We start from the raw sequence: 17,461 nt of genomic DNA on the forward strand, positions 1-17,461 counted from the left end.
GTCATGGTATATGGGCATGATTTCTTTTCTGACTTTTGCTCCCCACAAGACCTGGGGAGTAAGAGAGTAGGGTTTCATAGCAGCCTAATCGCTTTCTCTCTCCCCCACCTTCCTCTTGCTTCTTTTCTCTCTCTCTTCTCCCAGAATAGCTTCCACCAGCTTGGAGCTGAGCATTGATGGCAAACCCACCCTCTTTTGCTGCTGTCACTCAGATTTCTTTCCTTTAATACTAACAGGCATGCCTTTTTTTTCTCAATGGTATAATAAGTGTTGAGAATTACGTTTGCATAATCACCAAGCCAATTGTGAGCAGGACTTCACAGTTCCACGTTCAATGTCACAGTGAAATGAGCCAAGCTTGGAGTGTTCCCATTATAGAAATTGGCAAACCCTACCCACTGAAGTTTGTTTCTTCCAGAGTTCTGGGTTACCAACAAGGCAATTGGTGTGGAGCTAACCCCTGGTTAGGAGGTGCCTTGCCCTCTACTGCCAGAAAGTTCCCCTTCTGTTTTCAGGAGGCAGGAGCAGTGCGGGTTGAGTGAAAAAACGAAGAGTCACTCCACTTAAAAACTGTCCTAATAGGGAGACCACTTGGATGGACGGGGAGTGAGTGCGGTGTTTTTTCCACCGTGCCCTGTGTCTGTGAGGTAAGAGAATTATCCCAAGTGTCTGTGGATTTGTCTAGAAGAGGCACTAAGGAGGGAAGTTGTGTTCAGCTCATGAACGAGTGAAGGTAGGGGCAGGGGACCTCCTCGAATAATTTTCCTGCTTTCTTCCTGATGCCCTCTGATGATTTCTCTCCAGGGTAAAGTTATCACTCCTGGTGTCTTGACTTGCTTTTTGCTACTGAGAAGTGAGAACTGTACACCTGTGCATTTTTTCTCTTTACCTAGCTTCTAGGAAGCCTGAAAGAGGAGGTTGTATTTAGACTTTGTGGCTTTTCATGATCAGAGATTTTCGTGCATCCCTCTTCCTTTATTTCTCACATTGGGTCCTTGCTTTTCATGTACACAAGCTCAAATTCATTTAGGAAATTGCTAAGAGTATCACTCAACCAACCAATCACATTTAATTTTTGAAAAAAGTGTCCCCTAAAAAGTAAAAGGGAAAACGGGTGGGTGGGTGGGGAAAGTTCCACATCCTGCTTGCCCTCTTTATTCGCCAAATAGAAAAACCCACAAAATAAAATATGACCATATGTTTCTAAGTAGATTATCTCCTCTAGTCTCCATATTTGGGAAACTATATTCTTTGTCTTGCTTATTAGATTGTCAAGTTCTTTACTGTGTGGACCAGACTTAAATTTAGTTATGCATGGTGTTTATTAAAGCTTGGCACTTGGTAAATGAGGACAAACGTGAGGTAGCTACACGGATGGGGAATCTTTCCTACGGAAACAGTTTCCTAGGCAGAGAGTATCTACATTCGTCAACTAGATTTCCTGAATAGATCAATCCTTTAAGTGTCCTGTGCTTAGCGCTATTAAACCAATATGTTTTTAATGACTTGGAAAGCTTTTTCTATTTCAATGTTTTAAGTATTGTATCTGAAATCTTACATAATGATGCCATTTCTAAGGCACTTTGTAATATTGTCATAATCTAGATGCCTGGTTCATTTTTCATAGTGTTCAGACAGAGGGAAAACTTGATAATAACAGCTCAGTAATTCGCAGGCTTGGTGTGAATACAAATGACAGGGGTGCTTGCTAAAAATGCAGTTTCTTTTCTCACCACTACCCCAGCTTCCACCCACTAAGTCAGAATTATGGAGGAGAACGCAAGAACCTATATTTTAAGTACCAGATTACTTCTCGGCTTGAGAATTTGTGTTTCTGACTAACTGTGAAGAAGGTCAGGTAGATCCTTCTTCTTGTCCCTAAAACTGGACAAGAAATGAAGGTGATTATTAAGATTCCTGGGAAGGCTTGCGATGGTTTACTTTCAGAGTCACCAGGATTTGCCATTTCAAATTATAGAGGGACGCGGGGACTCTAGGCCACTGTGAGTTAATGAAGAGTCTAAGCATTCCCTGTGCTACTATTATGCTATGATTTTCTAATCTACTGGCATCTATAGATCTCATTCTCATAATTGTACCACTGTTCTTTGTCTCTCCTTCCCACCAGTCAGTTAATGTCTCTGAGACGATGACCAAGTCTTATTTATCCTTAGATCCCTAGTGCCTTGCAGAATGCCTGGCATATTAGATGAGTTTAGTTCACAGATCAATGAATGCATTTACTTATTCATTCCTTCCACACATATCTATTGAGCTTCTACCATGAATCAGGCACTGTTCTAGGTTCTGTAAATAACAGTGGTGAATGACACAATTAACTGAGAAAACGAAATCCTCATCTCCAGGGCTGGTTCTCCACAGCTTGTAAAATGCAATCATTATATTGTCTTTCAGCCTGTCAGAAGACTTGGAGGATTAAGATGCTGATGTTTATGAAATGACTCAAGATTTTTTTAAGGCAAGAAAAAAAGGCAACACAGAGCATACTGTTCTATAACCCTGAGAAAAAAGATCAAATGTTATTTGATTGCATTGTTCTTTTAGTCTTTTCTTTTTAATAAGTGTGCCTGAGATACAAATAATTTAGAACATCTCTCTGATGCCAGTAAATGAACTGGGGTTATATGAAGTTGATGAAGCTTTATGCCAACAACTCACTGATCATAAGCCACATGATATTTCCATTTCTGCTGGCAGAGTTTTCTCCGGGATACCACAAACCCTACCTGACCTCCTGTTCTTCACTGGTCAGACCCAGTCCAAACGTGTGGTGGATGTCGTAGCAGGTGTTGCTATCTTCCAGCAGCCTAGGATGTGGTCAGGACAGGAACCGTACTTCAGTTCACGGCACTCAACAGATCAGTGGTCTTCCCTTATATCCTGATAAGTGCTGAGAAAAAAATCGGACTTACCCAACTTTCTGAAACCTCTTCTCCAAGTTGTTCCAAACATACCTGATTTTCTGCACTTGGATGCATCGCAACTGCAATTACAAGTGTGATAGAACAGATGTCATTCACAAAGCAAAGCCCAGCAAGGAAGGTGAGGCTTGTTTGGTACAGATCCCCGCGCAGCTCTCACTTTCCTTGATACGTAGCTGTAATTCCCAGCCCAGCAGTGAGATTTTCAGAGCTTGCATCCAATAAATACATTATTTGCTTGTAGCAAAAACATGCCATAACATTGTACTCTTAAAATCACTTACTTTTAATTCTGGCTTCAGTACGGCTTGGTTTATGACCGAGTGGCGGTCAGCCACCAGGGGTTCTTCTGGGTTTTTGCTTATAGGAAACTTCAGTGTGGATAAGTAGAGGCAGATTACCTTCTTTCTCGTGTATCTTTGAAATTTGTCCTAGAGAAAACAATCCAGCCCATGAAATTCTCCAGAGTTATTCAATAAAGCACTCAATCAGCCGAATACCTACCAAGTGCTAGACCAGTGGTTCCCAAAGTTTGAGCTGCAGATAAGAGTATCAGCATTGTCTCAGAACTTGCTGGAGACTGCAGACTCTTAGCCTCACCCCAAACCTGCTGGATCAAGCATTCTGGACCAGCAGCCTGTGCTGTAAAGAGCCCTCCAGGTAACTCTGATTTGCACTAAAAGGTGAGAACCACTGTGCTAGGGAATAAACAGAAAGATACACTTTGTCTTACAAAGTTTACATCCAGAAACTAGTTTCCAGCTACCTTAAAATCACATCTTGATGTTTACAATGTATAATTTCCCTCAAAATACATATTTTTGAGAAACTGAACAATCATCCCCATGCTATGTCTTTAAGCATGGTAACACTGACAGCCACTGCTCATGTAATCGCTAAGGGCACTCACAATTAGCCTGACATGGTAGAAATTTCTCTAGGCTGATGTGGAGGAAATGTCCTTCATTCCTGGGTCAAAATAAGGCATAGCAAATAGATGGCAGCGATAGTTTTGCCATCTCCTACTTGGAAGGAAACTCTTAAATAGAGGAGGATCGGCTCTGGAATGCTGGCCATCCCAGGTTGTGCAATAGATGCAACACAGAAGGGCACGCACCGTTGTCCTTAGCAAAATAGTGTCTGCTTCTTGCAAGGGGCATGGGATGCAGTTGGCCCATACCCTCCACTGGGGCTTCCAGTAGAAGAACAGGAGAAGGAGCCCACAGGTCAGCACAGATGTTATAAGGCAGAGAGCTCTGCGTAGATTTTGGGTCCGGTAACCAAATGCCTCCTGGAGAGTAAATAAAAGATCACTCTATATTTTGTCCCACTTAACCACACATTTTGTTCCAAGACACACAAACTTTAGAAGCAGGGGTTTGTTGGGAAAGAAATCTAGTTTTGACTGGTTGAATCAGATTGATTGCGTACAGCTGTCAGCTGATATAATTTAAAAAATAGTAGAAGGAAGGACTCATTCTGCTACCCTGGCATATGGAACTAAAATATTAGAAGCAAGGAATAGGCAGGCTTATTTTGTTCTAAATACTCATAAGAGTCACCTCAGATTTATAAAATACCTTGTGTTTTGGATCAGATTTTCTTCCTCAGATGTAAAGTTTTTTTTTTTAAAAATATTAATAGGAATTTACTGGAGGAAGTTGATCAAATCATGACCTATATGACCCATACTTATATATCTTTCTTTATTCAGATTCATATTTGTTTTATAATAACATGATTAAGAAGAATGAAAGTGTGTGTAAGTGTACTGTTTTCTAAAACAGTAAGGTGATATAAATTATGAGATTATCTGTGGACATGAAAGACTTTCAAAAGACAGCTTATAGGTATTTAACCTGAGAGTAACATGCTGACATATTTCTATTTTTAATAATATGTTAGTTAACATTTGTCATAAATTCAGTAAAGACTTGAGATGTAGTTTTAGGGGAAGTTAAATAACCAACAACAATAGATTTGCTTAATTAAAGCTAATTTCTAGTTTCCGCCTTCTACAATGAAGTTTCACAGCATTGTTTTTTAAATTTCAAAAATTAAATATTTAAAATTGGTACAAATTAACCAGTTTGCAAGGCAGAAATAGAGACATAGATGTGGAGAACAAACATATGGACACCAAGGGGGCAAAGCACGGGGTGGGAGGTGGGGGTATGAATTGGGAGACTGGTATTGCCATATATACATTACTAATAAGAAAAAAAATCATATTGTACACTTTGGATATATGCAGTTTATTGCATGTCAATTGTATGTCAATAAAAGTTCTTAAAGAAAAATAAATAAATAATTAGATATTTAGTGTATTTAGAAGACCCAGAGGGCTCCTGATTATCAATGACATTGTTACTCTACCATTACTTTACTTTCTGCTGTCAATGTGTGTGTGCGTGTGTGTGTGTGTGTACTTTGTATGACTCTGAAATCCCAGGTCCAGATAATAGGGCTGTAACGTCAAGAAAATAGGTTTTTATTGAGTTTCTATAGCACTTTCAGTGATGGAATCTCCTGAATTTTATGCCAGTTTAGATCATGCTATAATAAATCTCTTGGCTTAGTTCTTTGGAAAAGTTTCCATCTTCAATATGGTCATTTCCATTAATATTTTCTAATAAAGAACTCTGTTAGATAAATATTTCAATAACAGTTGTTGAAAGTAACCCTTAAACATAATCGAAAATGTCACAGGCTTAAGAAGCAAAGATGTAAGTTTGAGTCACCGCCTGCTAGTTTTCAACCATGTGACCTCAAGTAAATCATTTCACCTCTAGGGCAGTGGTCCCCGAGCTCCGGGGCTGCGGACCAGTACCACAGCAGGAGGTGAGCTGTGGGCAAGCAAGCCAAGCTTCATCTGCTGCTCCCCATCGCTCGCATTACTGCCTGAACATCTCCCCCACTCCCACCCCGTCTGTGGAAAAATCGTCTTCCACCGAAACTGGTCCCTGGTGCCAAAAAGGTTGGGGACCGCTGCTCTAGGGAATCCCAATTTACTCGTCTATAAAACAATTAGAAATGTGTTCCTTACAGGGTACTCGTGCTCAAGTGAGATAATGTCACCTTAAGTATTCTGCAAAGTGATTAGAATGTTGAGAATTCCTTTCCACTACTCCTCAACATGATCACCAACCTGGAGGAAAAAATGTCCATTAAGTTTAGTGATGCAACCACTCTATTTGGAGATTATTCATGATAAAGTTTAAATGTAATTTGAAAACATGTGCTCACTATTCTTTTAAGCATATTTTCAGTTAGATTTCCTTTCTCTCTCTTATCTTTCCTCGGATTCTGTACACATGCTTTGGTTTTATTTGTGAATTATAGGTATTAGACTCAAATAAAAAGTATATGTCAGTTCACACATTATGTCATAAATGTGATTCTTTTACAACGTTATTTACAGGGGCTATTGTCAAAGCCCAAGAGTGTGCTAAATAGAAGCAGAACAGTTTGGAATTTTAGTGCAGCTTGTAGCTGAAATGAGCACATTTGTAAATGACTTTCCTTTTTTCTGTTTACTTACACACAGCAATGGCATTGGTAATCATAATTCTGGTTCCCCTTCAAATTTTTTCTATACAACAACTTTTTTGATAAAAAAAGGAACTCACAATGCAATCAAGACTACAATGAAATCGCTACAGCAACATACTGCTAATAACCTTATAAACTGGAGTAATTCTTTAGGGAAAGAAAGGTGACAAATTGTATTAAGAATTATAAATATGTTTCTATCCCTTGAATCAGTAATTCCACACTCAAAAGTATACCCTAAGGAAATAATAAAGTGGAAAGTGACATATATAAAGATGTTCAGCACAGCATTATCTGTAATAGCAAAATTATTAGAAGAAATAAATGATAGTTAATGGTTCAATAAGATGTAACTCAAAACAATGGACTATTGTGGAGCCATTGAAAACAAAATGTGTGAACTCAATGTAGAGGTATGGGACATTATACGATGCAATGCTGAGTGAAGAAAAGAACAAAGAACAGATAAAATAGATGGAAAACAAATAGCAACATTATGAACTTTAACCCAAATATATCAGTAATTACAGTAAATATAAATGGCCTTAATTCTGTGATTGAAAGCAAAGATTGTCAGACTAGATAATAAAAGAAGATCTACTATATGCTGTTTACAAGAGACACACATTAAATGTAAAGAAGCAGATAGATAAATTAAAAGGATAGAGAAGGCGGGAAATGTAGCATGCAAACACAAACAAAAGAAAATCAATATAGCTATATTAATATCAGACAAAATAGACTCTAAGAAAAGAAAGATGAGAAAAAGAAAGACATAGATCCATTCACCAGAGAGACATAATCTTAAATTTTTGTGCACCTGTAAACATAGTTTCAACACCTGTAAAGCAAAATTGATGGAACTTAAATTCACTCTCATCATTGGAGATTTTAAAACACAAGGAGGGAAATAATAAAGATAAAAGAGAAGTGAATAAAATAAGAAGCAGACATACAAGAGAGAAAATCAATAATGCCAAATTTGTGCTTTGAGAGGTTAAGTTGATAAACTCAAATAAATCTGAATATTTTTTGGTTATTAAAGAAAAAGAATTATTAACTAAAAGCCTTTATACAAAAAATAAAAAATTTTCAAGCCCATATGGCTTGTGAATCCTTTCAGATATTTAAGGTAGAGTGATATCTATCTTTCACAAACTCTGGGACTTCCCCAGTGATGCAGTGGTTAAGAATCCCCCTGCCAATGCAGGGGAAACGGGTTTGAGCCCTGATCCAGGAAGATCCCACATGCTGTGGAGCAACTAAGCCTGTGCCCCACAACTGCTGAGCCTGCGCTCTAGAGCCCATGAGCCACAACTAGTGAGCCTGTGTGCCACAACTACTGAAGCCCTCATGCCTGGAGCCTGTGCTCCGCAACAAGAGAAGCCTGCCGCAATGAAGAGTAGCCCCCGCTCACGGCAACTAGAGAAAGCCCACATGCAACAATGAAGACCCAACTTGGCCAAAAAATAAATAAATACATTTTTTAAAAAAATCTTTCACAAACTCCTTCATAAATAAAGGAGGTAGGGATGCCTGCAGTTCATTTTATGAGGCAGGCATACTCAGATACCAAAATCTGATAGGTATGTTACAAGAAAGGAAAATTACAAGCTAAGATCTGTCAGAAACATGAATGAAAAAATATTGAAGTATATTATCTAAGTTAGTGATATATTAACAAGGTGATACATCATTACCAAATGGAGTTTATTCTAGGATTGCAAGGACTTGAAAAATCAATGTATTTTGGTATGTTAACATTCAGGAGGAAAATTATAAGGTGATCTGAATAAATACAGAGAAACTTTCATAAAATTCAACACCAATACATTTAAAAAAGAAAGAAACCTCTCAGCAACCTAGCAATAGATAAGAACATCTTTCAGCTAACTTCATGCTTAATGATAAAATATTGAATATTTCCTTCCTGAGGTCACAAGCAAAATAAGGTTATCAATAATCACCACTAATAGCCAATACAGTACTGAAAGTCATAACCAGTGCAATAAGACAAGAAAAAATAATGTTTATAGTAATTGGAAAATAAAAAGTAACAATACTGTATTATATGAAATATATATACACAGTATATGTACTGTGTGTATATATATATTGAAAGTATATTGAAAGTTGCTAAGAGAGTAAGTCTTAAATGTTCTCACCACAAAAAATAAGTGGTAGCTATGTGAGGTGATGGCAGTATTAGCTAATGCCATGGTGGTAATCATTTCACAATGTTTAAGTATTTAAGTATCTAATCAACATATTGTGTACTTTAAACTTACAGATTGTTATATGTCAATTATATCTCAATAATACTGGTAAAAAAAGACATAAAACTCTCTTTATGAGTAGATATTATGATTATGTATATAAAGAAATCCAAAAGAATGTACAAACAAATTATTAGAGTTAGTAAGTGAATTTATCAACGTTGCTGGATACTGGATCGATATAGAAAAATCAATTGTATTTGTACATACTAGTAAGAAAAAATTTGAGAATAAAGTTTAATATTTTTAATACTATCAAGGGAAAAAAATCAACGACCCTGTAATACTTCTAACAACATTGTGCAAGACCTCTAAATTGAAAACTATATATTACTGCTGAGAGAGAAGATCTAAATAAATGAAGAGATATGTTATGTTTGAGGATTAACCATTAGAAATCCCATTTAACTAACTGATGATAGAAGTCATTGAACTGTATACTTAAAATCAGTGTATTTTATTGACACCACTGTATATATGTCAATAAAAATAAAATAAAAGTGGAGTTTGTTCCAAGCAGGTGGAAGTTACTTTAATTACTTTGGTGGGACTGGATTGAGAAAGAGAAAATGGCAACAAAATTTGAGAAGTGAATGAAAAAAGAAAAGCACTAGAGAAATAGGAGGGAAATAGGAGGTTTGGTAACCTGGGAAGACAGTATCTGCCTCCTGGTGAGGACAATTGGGAAGAGCTGACACACATCAGAGCAGAGATAAAATCACATCCCAGTAACCAACATCAATTTCTGTGAAAGACATTGCTTGTGGCTGGGGACAGTTCAATCAAAATATCAACAGTTTTTTTTCCCCTGTTAAAAAATAAGTAGATGATAGATGATGATAGATGATAGATAGATACATAGATGATAGATAGATGCATAGATGATAGATAGATAGATAGATATAGATAGATGATAGAGATAGATAGATAGATGATAGATGATAGATAGATAGATAGATAGATAGATAGATAGATGATAGATAGATAGATGATAGATAGATAGATAGATAGATAGATAGATAGATAGATAGATAGATAAATAGATAGATAGGAAGAAAGAAAAGAGCTTGTAAATGTCAGAGTAACTTTCAGAAATGTGTAGCTCCTTGAGCAAAGATGAGTAGAAGCAATGTTTTTGCTTCCTTGATAAACTGGCCTCATAAATCTTGGTAAAATTCCCTTCAATCACTTAGTTTTCCCAGAGTTTATGTGGTTAGATATGGGACTTGAGGTTTTGGCTAAAAGAATCACTTTTACTGGCGATTCTTTATCTGGCATTCTTTCAATCTGCTCCCAATCGGCTTGCCAACGTTTAAGTGATTTGAGTTTATTACGTTTCCATTTTGATCCATTAATCTCAAGTATAATTTGATTGTTCTAAATGATTATTCTTCTGAGGCAGTAAGATTCACTGAGATTTCTACTAAATATTGATTCACCTCTGGTAAAATCCACTAAGAAATGCAGGGTCGAGGAGGGAACCAGGAGCAACGTGTGTTCCATAAAAGGAAGATAAGTAGAATCCAGAGGTCTTGTAGATGGAGAGATGCTGGGAACAGAAGTGAGAGGATCAGAACCTCAACCCCATCATACATGGCTCCTCACAGTAAAGTGAATTTTGCCACCTATTAGCTATGTGACCTCAGGACTTAACCTCTCTAAGTCTCAGTTTCCATCTCTGTACTTAGAGGATATTAATAACACACACCTGGAGGAATAGTAGTGAAGATCAAACAAAAAGTGTAAGGTGTTGAGCACAAAGAGCTCTGTCAACCTTAGCAGTGGTTTGATAATAGGTTCCGCCAAAGAAGGAGAGGGGTGACCCTTTCAGCTTTGAGTTGCAGTACACTGAGTCCAGGTTGGTAATGGAAACAGACTGTGTTCCACGGGGTAAGGACCCCAGACCTGCCACCTATTAGTGGAGCCAAATAGCACAGAGATTGTGTCCATCTTCACATAGACTTGAATTGTATTCTCTCTAAGCGATAATGTCCCCTCATGTTTTAGTTCCCCACTAGAAGTCTGTATTCCAGATACTAGCCCCAGAGTACAGGGGAAGCATCCTGGATCAGGAGTGACTGAAATATACACAGGCCTTTTGACAGAGATTGTTCCCCAAGGTCGCAATTTAGAGCCTCTCCAGGTCTGTCAGAGCCTCAGTTCTTCATAGCCAATCCGATTGCCTTCTAGAAGCTCTCAATTCTATTTCTTGCTCCATCACTTGTCAGTTAATGTGATATGGGTAAATGATTTAAGTCTCTGAACTTTAGATTCCCCATGTGAAAAATGTGGCTGGTTGTAAAACACAATGGAAGTAGTTTGATGTTACAGTTAAAAGCTGGGGATGTGGCATGAGAAAACCAAGAGTAAACCATGCCTCTACCACTCAATCAGATATATGAGCTTGGGTAATCCACTTTATTTCTGATGACTCAATTTCCTCCTTCATAAATGGAAATAATACCATTATTTTTCTATGGTCATTGTGAGAATCTGATGAAGTAATGCATACACAGCATTTAACACTTTACCTGAAACATTTTGAACACTCAGTATATGTTGGGAGTAAGTATTAGCTTGGTTAATACACAACAAAATTTCATTGGATTAAAAGTGGCTAGTCCCACTGGATTCACTGTGAAATGATCTGACCACAGGCAATGTTTAGAGCTAAATGTTATTTGCCAAAACCATAAGTTGTGTTTCTAAAAGTGATTGATCCAATGGCTTAAATGGAATTTGTGCTTTTCCCAGAGAGCACACATTGTCAAAACTGAAGTCAAATGCAGGCCAAAAAGTGAACTGCTCACCTTTGCAATATATGAAACTAGGAGAGAGGCTTTAAGATAAACACCAAGTTGATTCAAAGATTAACTAGATGTAGTAACTATACACATGAGCGTGGGTTGGGAGCACACACACACACACACACACACACCAATACAACCATTCTTCATCTGTATAGGAGGTGAACAGTGTAACAGAGCATCCTTTCTCTGTTGCTTACATAATGTGAGCTTTTATACATTTACTTCACTGAGCCCATAGGGATTAATAGGGATTGAATGAGAACATACATAAAGCACTAGCACACAAAGGGCATTAAAGGTTTTTTTCCTTTCTTCTCTTTATAGGTAGTTCTTACAGCTGCCATCAGAGATAGAACTAAGACTGGCCATATTCTTCAGGAAAGGAGAATTACAGGGCCTGGCTTCATCTAAACATGGTTTCTTCCCCAAATTCCCTTTTGGTGGGACCCTCTTGGTCTTGTGGAGCCATCCCCCAGGTGTCTTCCTGTCTTTGTTCTGGAACTTTTGTTGCATCTGGAACGCTGTCATTTATGAGCCACTGGTCTTGTAAGCAGGTCTTTTTCAGTTTTTGTAAATCATCTTAACCTTATGTTCACCGTTCATGTGTTTATCCATTTGAAATATTTGTTGCATAACCACCATGCAAAGACACAGTAGTGATTCAAATTTTTTGGAGTGTCTATTTTGGGTTACTGTTCATAACACCTTCACTTACTCAAACCAGATTCTTACAGCTCCAAGTTATAAATGTATTTACTCAACCAAGACATAACAGAAACAACTCTCAGTACTTCAATATTCTTCTGTGGACGGCAATGCCAGTTTTTTGCTAACATGTTAGGCTTTTCCATGAGCGAGAATGCTCCAATAGCCTTAGAGTAATTTAGCTTTTTCTGTGTAGTCCTCAAACTTTTAGTCCTTTGAATCATGGCCAAGGAGACAATATCTCTGTGTCCTTCTACGAAGCTAGAATTGATCATGTTTTATCTTCTTTTTTTTAAACAACAATCACAGCACTGAGTTTCTATTTATTATTCACAATCTACCCTTTGTTGTCTTTATCTGGACATGCCAAATTGTGTTCTTGTATGTGTTAAATGGGAGGATATTCTGAAAACTGCTCTCTTATCTCTAACTCTGCCATGTTTCAAAGTTCTTTTCTTTAATGCTAGGATAATATTGTCTCTAGATAATGAATCATGTTAGTGTGGCTATTGTTCCTCAACCTTCTATTGCTGGTTTGGTCACATGCAGTAATTTGTGTTAGTTATCACTAGTTGCCAAATATTGTTAATTATAGTTTCCTATATTTTTCCCTGCATTTCATGTCATGGAGTGCCCTTTGAGTAAAGATAAAATGTCATGAGTACTTTCACTTTTATCTACATTTGACATTAAGAACTAACTGTTCTGGGCATTTACTTAGGTGTCATTTACTCCTCACAAGAACTTACAAAATAAACATTATTATGTATTGAAATAGTTATTATTAATAATATTTGTAAGTTATTATTTGCAGATCAAAGAAACTGAGTCTTGTAGGGGAGAGATAAATTAAGAGTTTGGGATTAACACACACACACTACTATTTATAAAATAGACAACTAACAAGAGAACTATACTAAATATTTTGTAATAAACTATAAGGGAAAAGAATCTGAAAAAGAATAGAGATATATATATATATAACTGAATCACTTTGCTGTATACCTGAAACTAACTAAATCTATATGCACTAAATAAATAAATACATAATAAAAATCTTTGCCAACCCCCCAAAAATAAAATAAAATGTAGCCTTGTTGACAAACCAGAAAAATAAAAAAGAAACCAACGGGCTTCCTAGGTGGTGCAGTGGTTGAGAATCTGCCTGCCAATGCGGAGGACACGGGTTCAATCCTTGCTCCAGGAAGATCCCACATGCCGTGGAGCAGCTAAGCCCATGCGCCAAAAAAAAAACCAAAAAACCAAGCCTTGAACAAGTTCTAAATAATTACTGAAGTAGTTTAACCTATTAAATATTCTGCTTATGCTTTCTTTATGGAGTAAGTCCATTCTCCCTTTAGAAGTGTGAATCAAAATCTAGAGATGAACATAATGTCACACTCAGCTGTAGGCATGCCCATAAAGTCAGAGAAGACTACTGCAGCAAAAGTGCTATCACGTGGTCTTCCTGGGAATAAAGGTGCAACTAAGGACTTCTGTTTCATGAGGCCAATGAGAGAGCACTGAATGTACATTAAAAGGGAATGAGATGCGTGGGCTGGTTAGCAGGGACAATTTCTAGAACCAAAATTTGCCCTTTGTCAAAGGCATGGGGCAACATAGCATGTTCTATTAGAAGCTATTTGTGGAACAAGAGCATCACGAAACAGGAAGGGTGTCTCTGGAATTATTTGGTTCAAATTCATCTTTTGGAAAAAAAAAATATCTGTACACCATCCTTCACAGATGAACATCTATTGTCTGCTTAACATAGGCTGCTCACTACCTGGCAGGGCTGCACCTTTGCTTGTTGTACAGCTGTGATGGCGTATTCATTTTCTATTGCTGCATAACAAGCAGCTTAAAACAACACAAATTTATTGTCTCACAATCTCCATGGGTTAGGTCTGGTTAGCTGGGTTCTCTTCTCAGCATCTCACGAGACTAAAATAAGGTGTTGTCTGGACTGTGCTCCTTCTGGAGATCAAGGACTTCATTCAAGATCACATGATTGGATCAAAATGACATACCGGAGACAGAGACAGTTCAAGATGATGGAGTAGGAGGACATGCACTCACTCCCTCTTGCAAGAGCACCGGAATTACAACTAACTGCTGAACAATCATTGACAGAAAGACACTGGAACTCATCAAAAAAGACACCCCACATCCAGAAACAAAGGAGAAGCTGCAATGAGACTGTAGGAGGGGTGCAATTGTGTTAAAATCAAATCTCATAAATGCTGGGTGGGCGACTCACAAACTGGAGAACAGTTATACCACAGAAGTCCACCCACTAAAGTGAGGGTTCTGAGTCTTATGTCAGGCTTCCCAACGTAGGGGTCCAGCAATGGGAGGAGGAATCCCCAGAGAATCGGACTTTGAAAGCCAGGAGGATTTGATCGCAAGACCTCCACAGGCATGGGGGAAACAGAGACTCCACTCTTGGAGGGCACACAAGAAATAGTGTGCTCACCAGGACCCAGGGGGAAGGAGCAATGACCCCCATAGGAGAATGAACCAGACCTACCTGCTGGTGTTGGAGGGTTTCCTGCAGAGGTGGGGGGCAGCTGTGGCTCACCGAGGGGACAGGGACACTGGCAGTAGGGGTTCTGGGAAGTGCTCATTGGCGTGAGCCCTCCCAGAATCCACCATTAGCCCCACCAAAGAGCCGGTAAGCACCAGAGCTGGGTAACCTCAGGCCAAACAACCAACAGGGTGGGAATATGGCCCCACCCATTGGCAGACAAGCAGATTAAAGTGTCACTGAGCTCTGCCCACCAAATACAATTACAGTTTTACTGAGCTCCACCCACCCAGCCCTACCCACCATCAGTCCCTCCCATCAGGAAGCACACACAAGCCTCTTAGATAGCTTCCTCCACAAGAGGGCAGACAGCAATATCAAGCAGTATCAGCAGTATTTCATTCTGCGGAACTGAAACCCACAGCCACAGAAAGATAGAGAAAATGAAAAGGCAGAAGACTTTGTACTAGATGAAGGGACAAGATAAAATCGCAGAAAAACCACTAAATGAAGTGCAGATAGGCACCCTTCCAGAAAAAGAATTCAGAATAATGATGGTGAAGATGATCCAGGACTTTGAAAAAAGACTGGATGCAAACATCAAAAAGATGCAAGAAAAGTTTACCAAAGACCTAGAAGAATTAAAAAGCAAACAGAGGTATGCAACACAATAAGTGAAATGAAAAATACATTAGAAGGAATCAATAGCAGACTGAGGCAGAAGGGCAAATAAGTGACCTGGAAGACAGAATGGTGATAATCACTGAGATGGAAAAAAATAGAGAAAAAAGAATGAAAAGAACTGAAGACAGCCTGAGAGACCTCTGGGACAACGTTAAACATACCCAACATTCACATTATACGAGTCCCAGAAGGAGAAGAGAGAGAGAGAAATTACCTGAGAAAATATTGGAAGAGATTATAGTTGAAAACTTCCCTAACATGGGAAAGGAAATAGCCACCCAAGTCCAGGAAGCACAGAGAGCCAGGCAGGATAAACCCATGGGGAAACACACCAAGACACACAGTAGTCAAATTGAGAAAAATTAAAGACAGAGAAAAAATATTAAAACAACAAGGGAAAAATGACAAATAACACACAAGGGAACTCCCATAAGGGTAACAGCTGATTTCTCAAAAGAAACTCTGCAAGCCAGAAGGCAGTGGCATGATATATTTAAAGTGATGAAAGGGAAGAACCTACAAACAACAGTACTCTACCTGGCAAGGATCTCATTCAGATTTAACTTAGAAATCAAAAGCTTTACAGACAAGCAAAAGCTAAGAGTATCAGCACCATCAAACTGGCCCTACAACAAATGCTAAAGGGACTTCTCTAAGTGGGAAACATAAGAGAAGGAAAAGTCCTGCAAAAGCAAAAACAAAACAATTAAGAAAATGGTAATAGGAACATACATATCAATAATCACCTTGAATGTAAATGGACTAAATGCACCAACCAAAAGACACAGACTGGCTGAATGGATACAAAAACAAGACCCACATATATGCTGTCTCCAAGAGACCCACTTCAGACCTAGGGACACATACAGACTGAAAGTGAGGGGATGGAAAAAGGTACTTCATGCAAATGGAAATCAAAAGAAAGCTGTAGTAGCAATACTCATATCAGATAAAATAGACTTTAAAATGAAAATGTTACAAGAGACAAGAAAGGACACTACATAAAGATCAAGGGATCAATCCAAGAAAAGGAGATAACAATTATAAATATATATGCACCCAAAATAGGAGCACCTCAATACATAAGGCAAATGCTAACAACTATGAAAGAGGAAATTGACAGTAACATAATAATAGTGTGGGACTTTAACACCCCACTTACACCAATGGACAGATTATCCACATGGAAAATTAAAAAGGAAACACAAGCTTTAAGTGACCCAATAAACCACCTAAATTTAATAGATATCTATAGGACATTACATCCAAAAACAGCAGATTACACATTCTTCTCAAGTGCACATGGAACATTCTCCAGGATAGATCACATCTTGGGTCACAAATCAAGCCTTGTAAAATTGAAATCATATCAAGCATCTTTTCTGACCACAATGCTATGAGATTAGAAATCAATTACAGAAAAAAAAAAAAAACTGTAAAAAACACAAACACATGGAGGCTAAACAATATGCTACTAAATAACCAAGAGAGCACTGAAGAAATCAAAGAGGAAATCAAAAAATACCTAGAGACAAATGACAATGAAAACATAATGATCCAAAACCTATGGGATGCAGCAAAAGCAGTTCTAAGAGGGAAGTTTCTAGAGATACAATCCTACCTTAAGGAACAAGAAAAATCCCAAATAAACAATCTAACCTTACACCTAAAGAAACTAGAGAAAGAAGAGCAAACAAAACCCAAAGTTAGTAGATGGGGAGAAATCATAAAATCAGATCAGAAATAAATGAAATAGAGACAAAGAAAACAATAGCAAAAATCAATAAAACTAAAAGCTTGTTCTTTGAGAAGATAAATAAAATTGATAAACTTCTAGCAAGACTCATCAAGAAAAAGAGGGAGAGGACTCAAATCAATAAAATTAGAAATGAAACAGGAGACATTACAATGGACACTGAAGAAATAAAAAGCACCATAAGAGACTACTACAAGCAACTATATGTC

At 37.9% G+C, this 17,461-nt stretch overlaps 1 protein-coding gene across 1 annotated transcript in view; it reads right to left on the bottom strand.

Annotated features, from left to right (window-relative positions):
- The window catches only part of ATP13A5 (ATPase 13A5), a 113,955-nt gene that overhangs the window by 93,117 nt on the left and 3,377 nt on the right, over positions 1 to 17,461 (bottom strand). Inside the window, exons 2-5 of the mRNA XM_057740176.1 lie at positions 4,060 to 4,233; positions 3,227 to 3,373; positions 2,934 to 3,004; positions 2,748 to 2,828 (exon numbers count right to left, since the gene is read on the bottom strand). Of these exons, the coding sequence (XP_057596159.1) occupies positions 2,748 to 2,828; positions 2,934 to 3,004; positions 3,227 to 3,373; positions 4,060 to 4,233 (473 nt within the window). The remainder of the gene's footprint in view (positions 1 to 2,747; positions 2,829 to 2,933; positions 3,005 to 3,226; positions 3,374 to 4,059; positions 4,234 to 17,461) is intronic.

The sequence above is a fragment of the Hippopotamus amphibius genome, chromosome 6 (assembly GCF_030028045.1).
Source record: "Hippopotamus amphibius kiboko isolate mHipAmp2 chromosome 6, mHipAmp2.hap2, whole genome shotgun sequence".
NCBI classification, from domain to species: Eukaryota; Metazoa; Chordata; class Mammalia; order Artiodactyla; family Hippopotamidae; genus Hippopotamus; species Hippopotamus amphibius.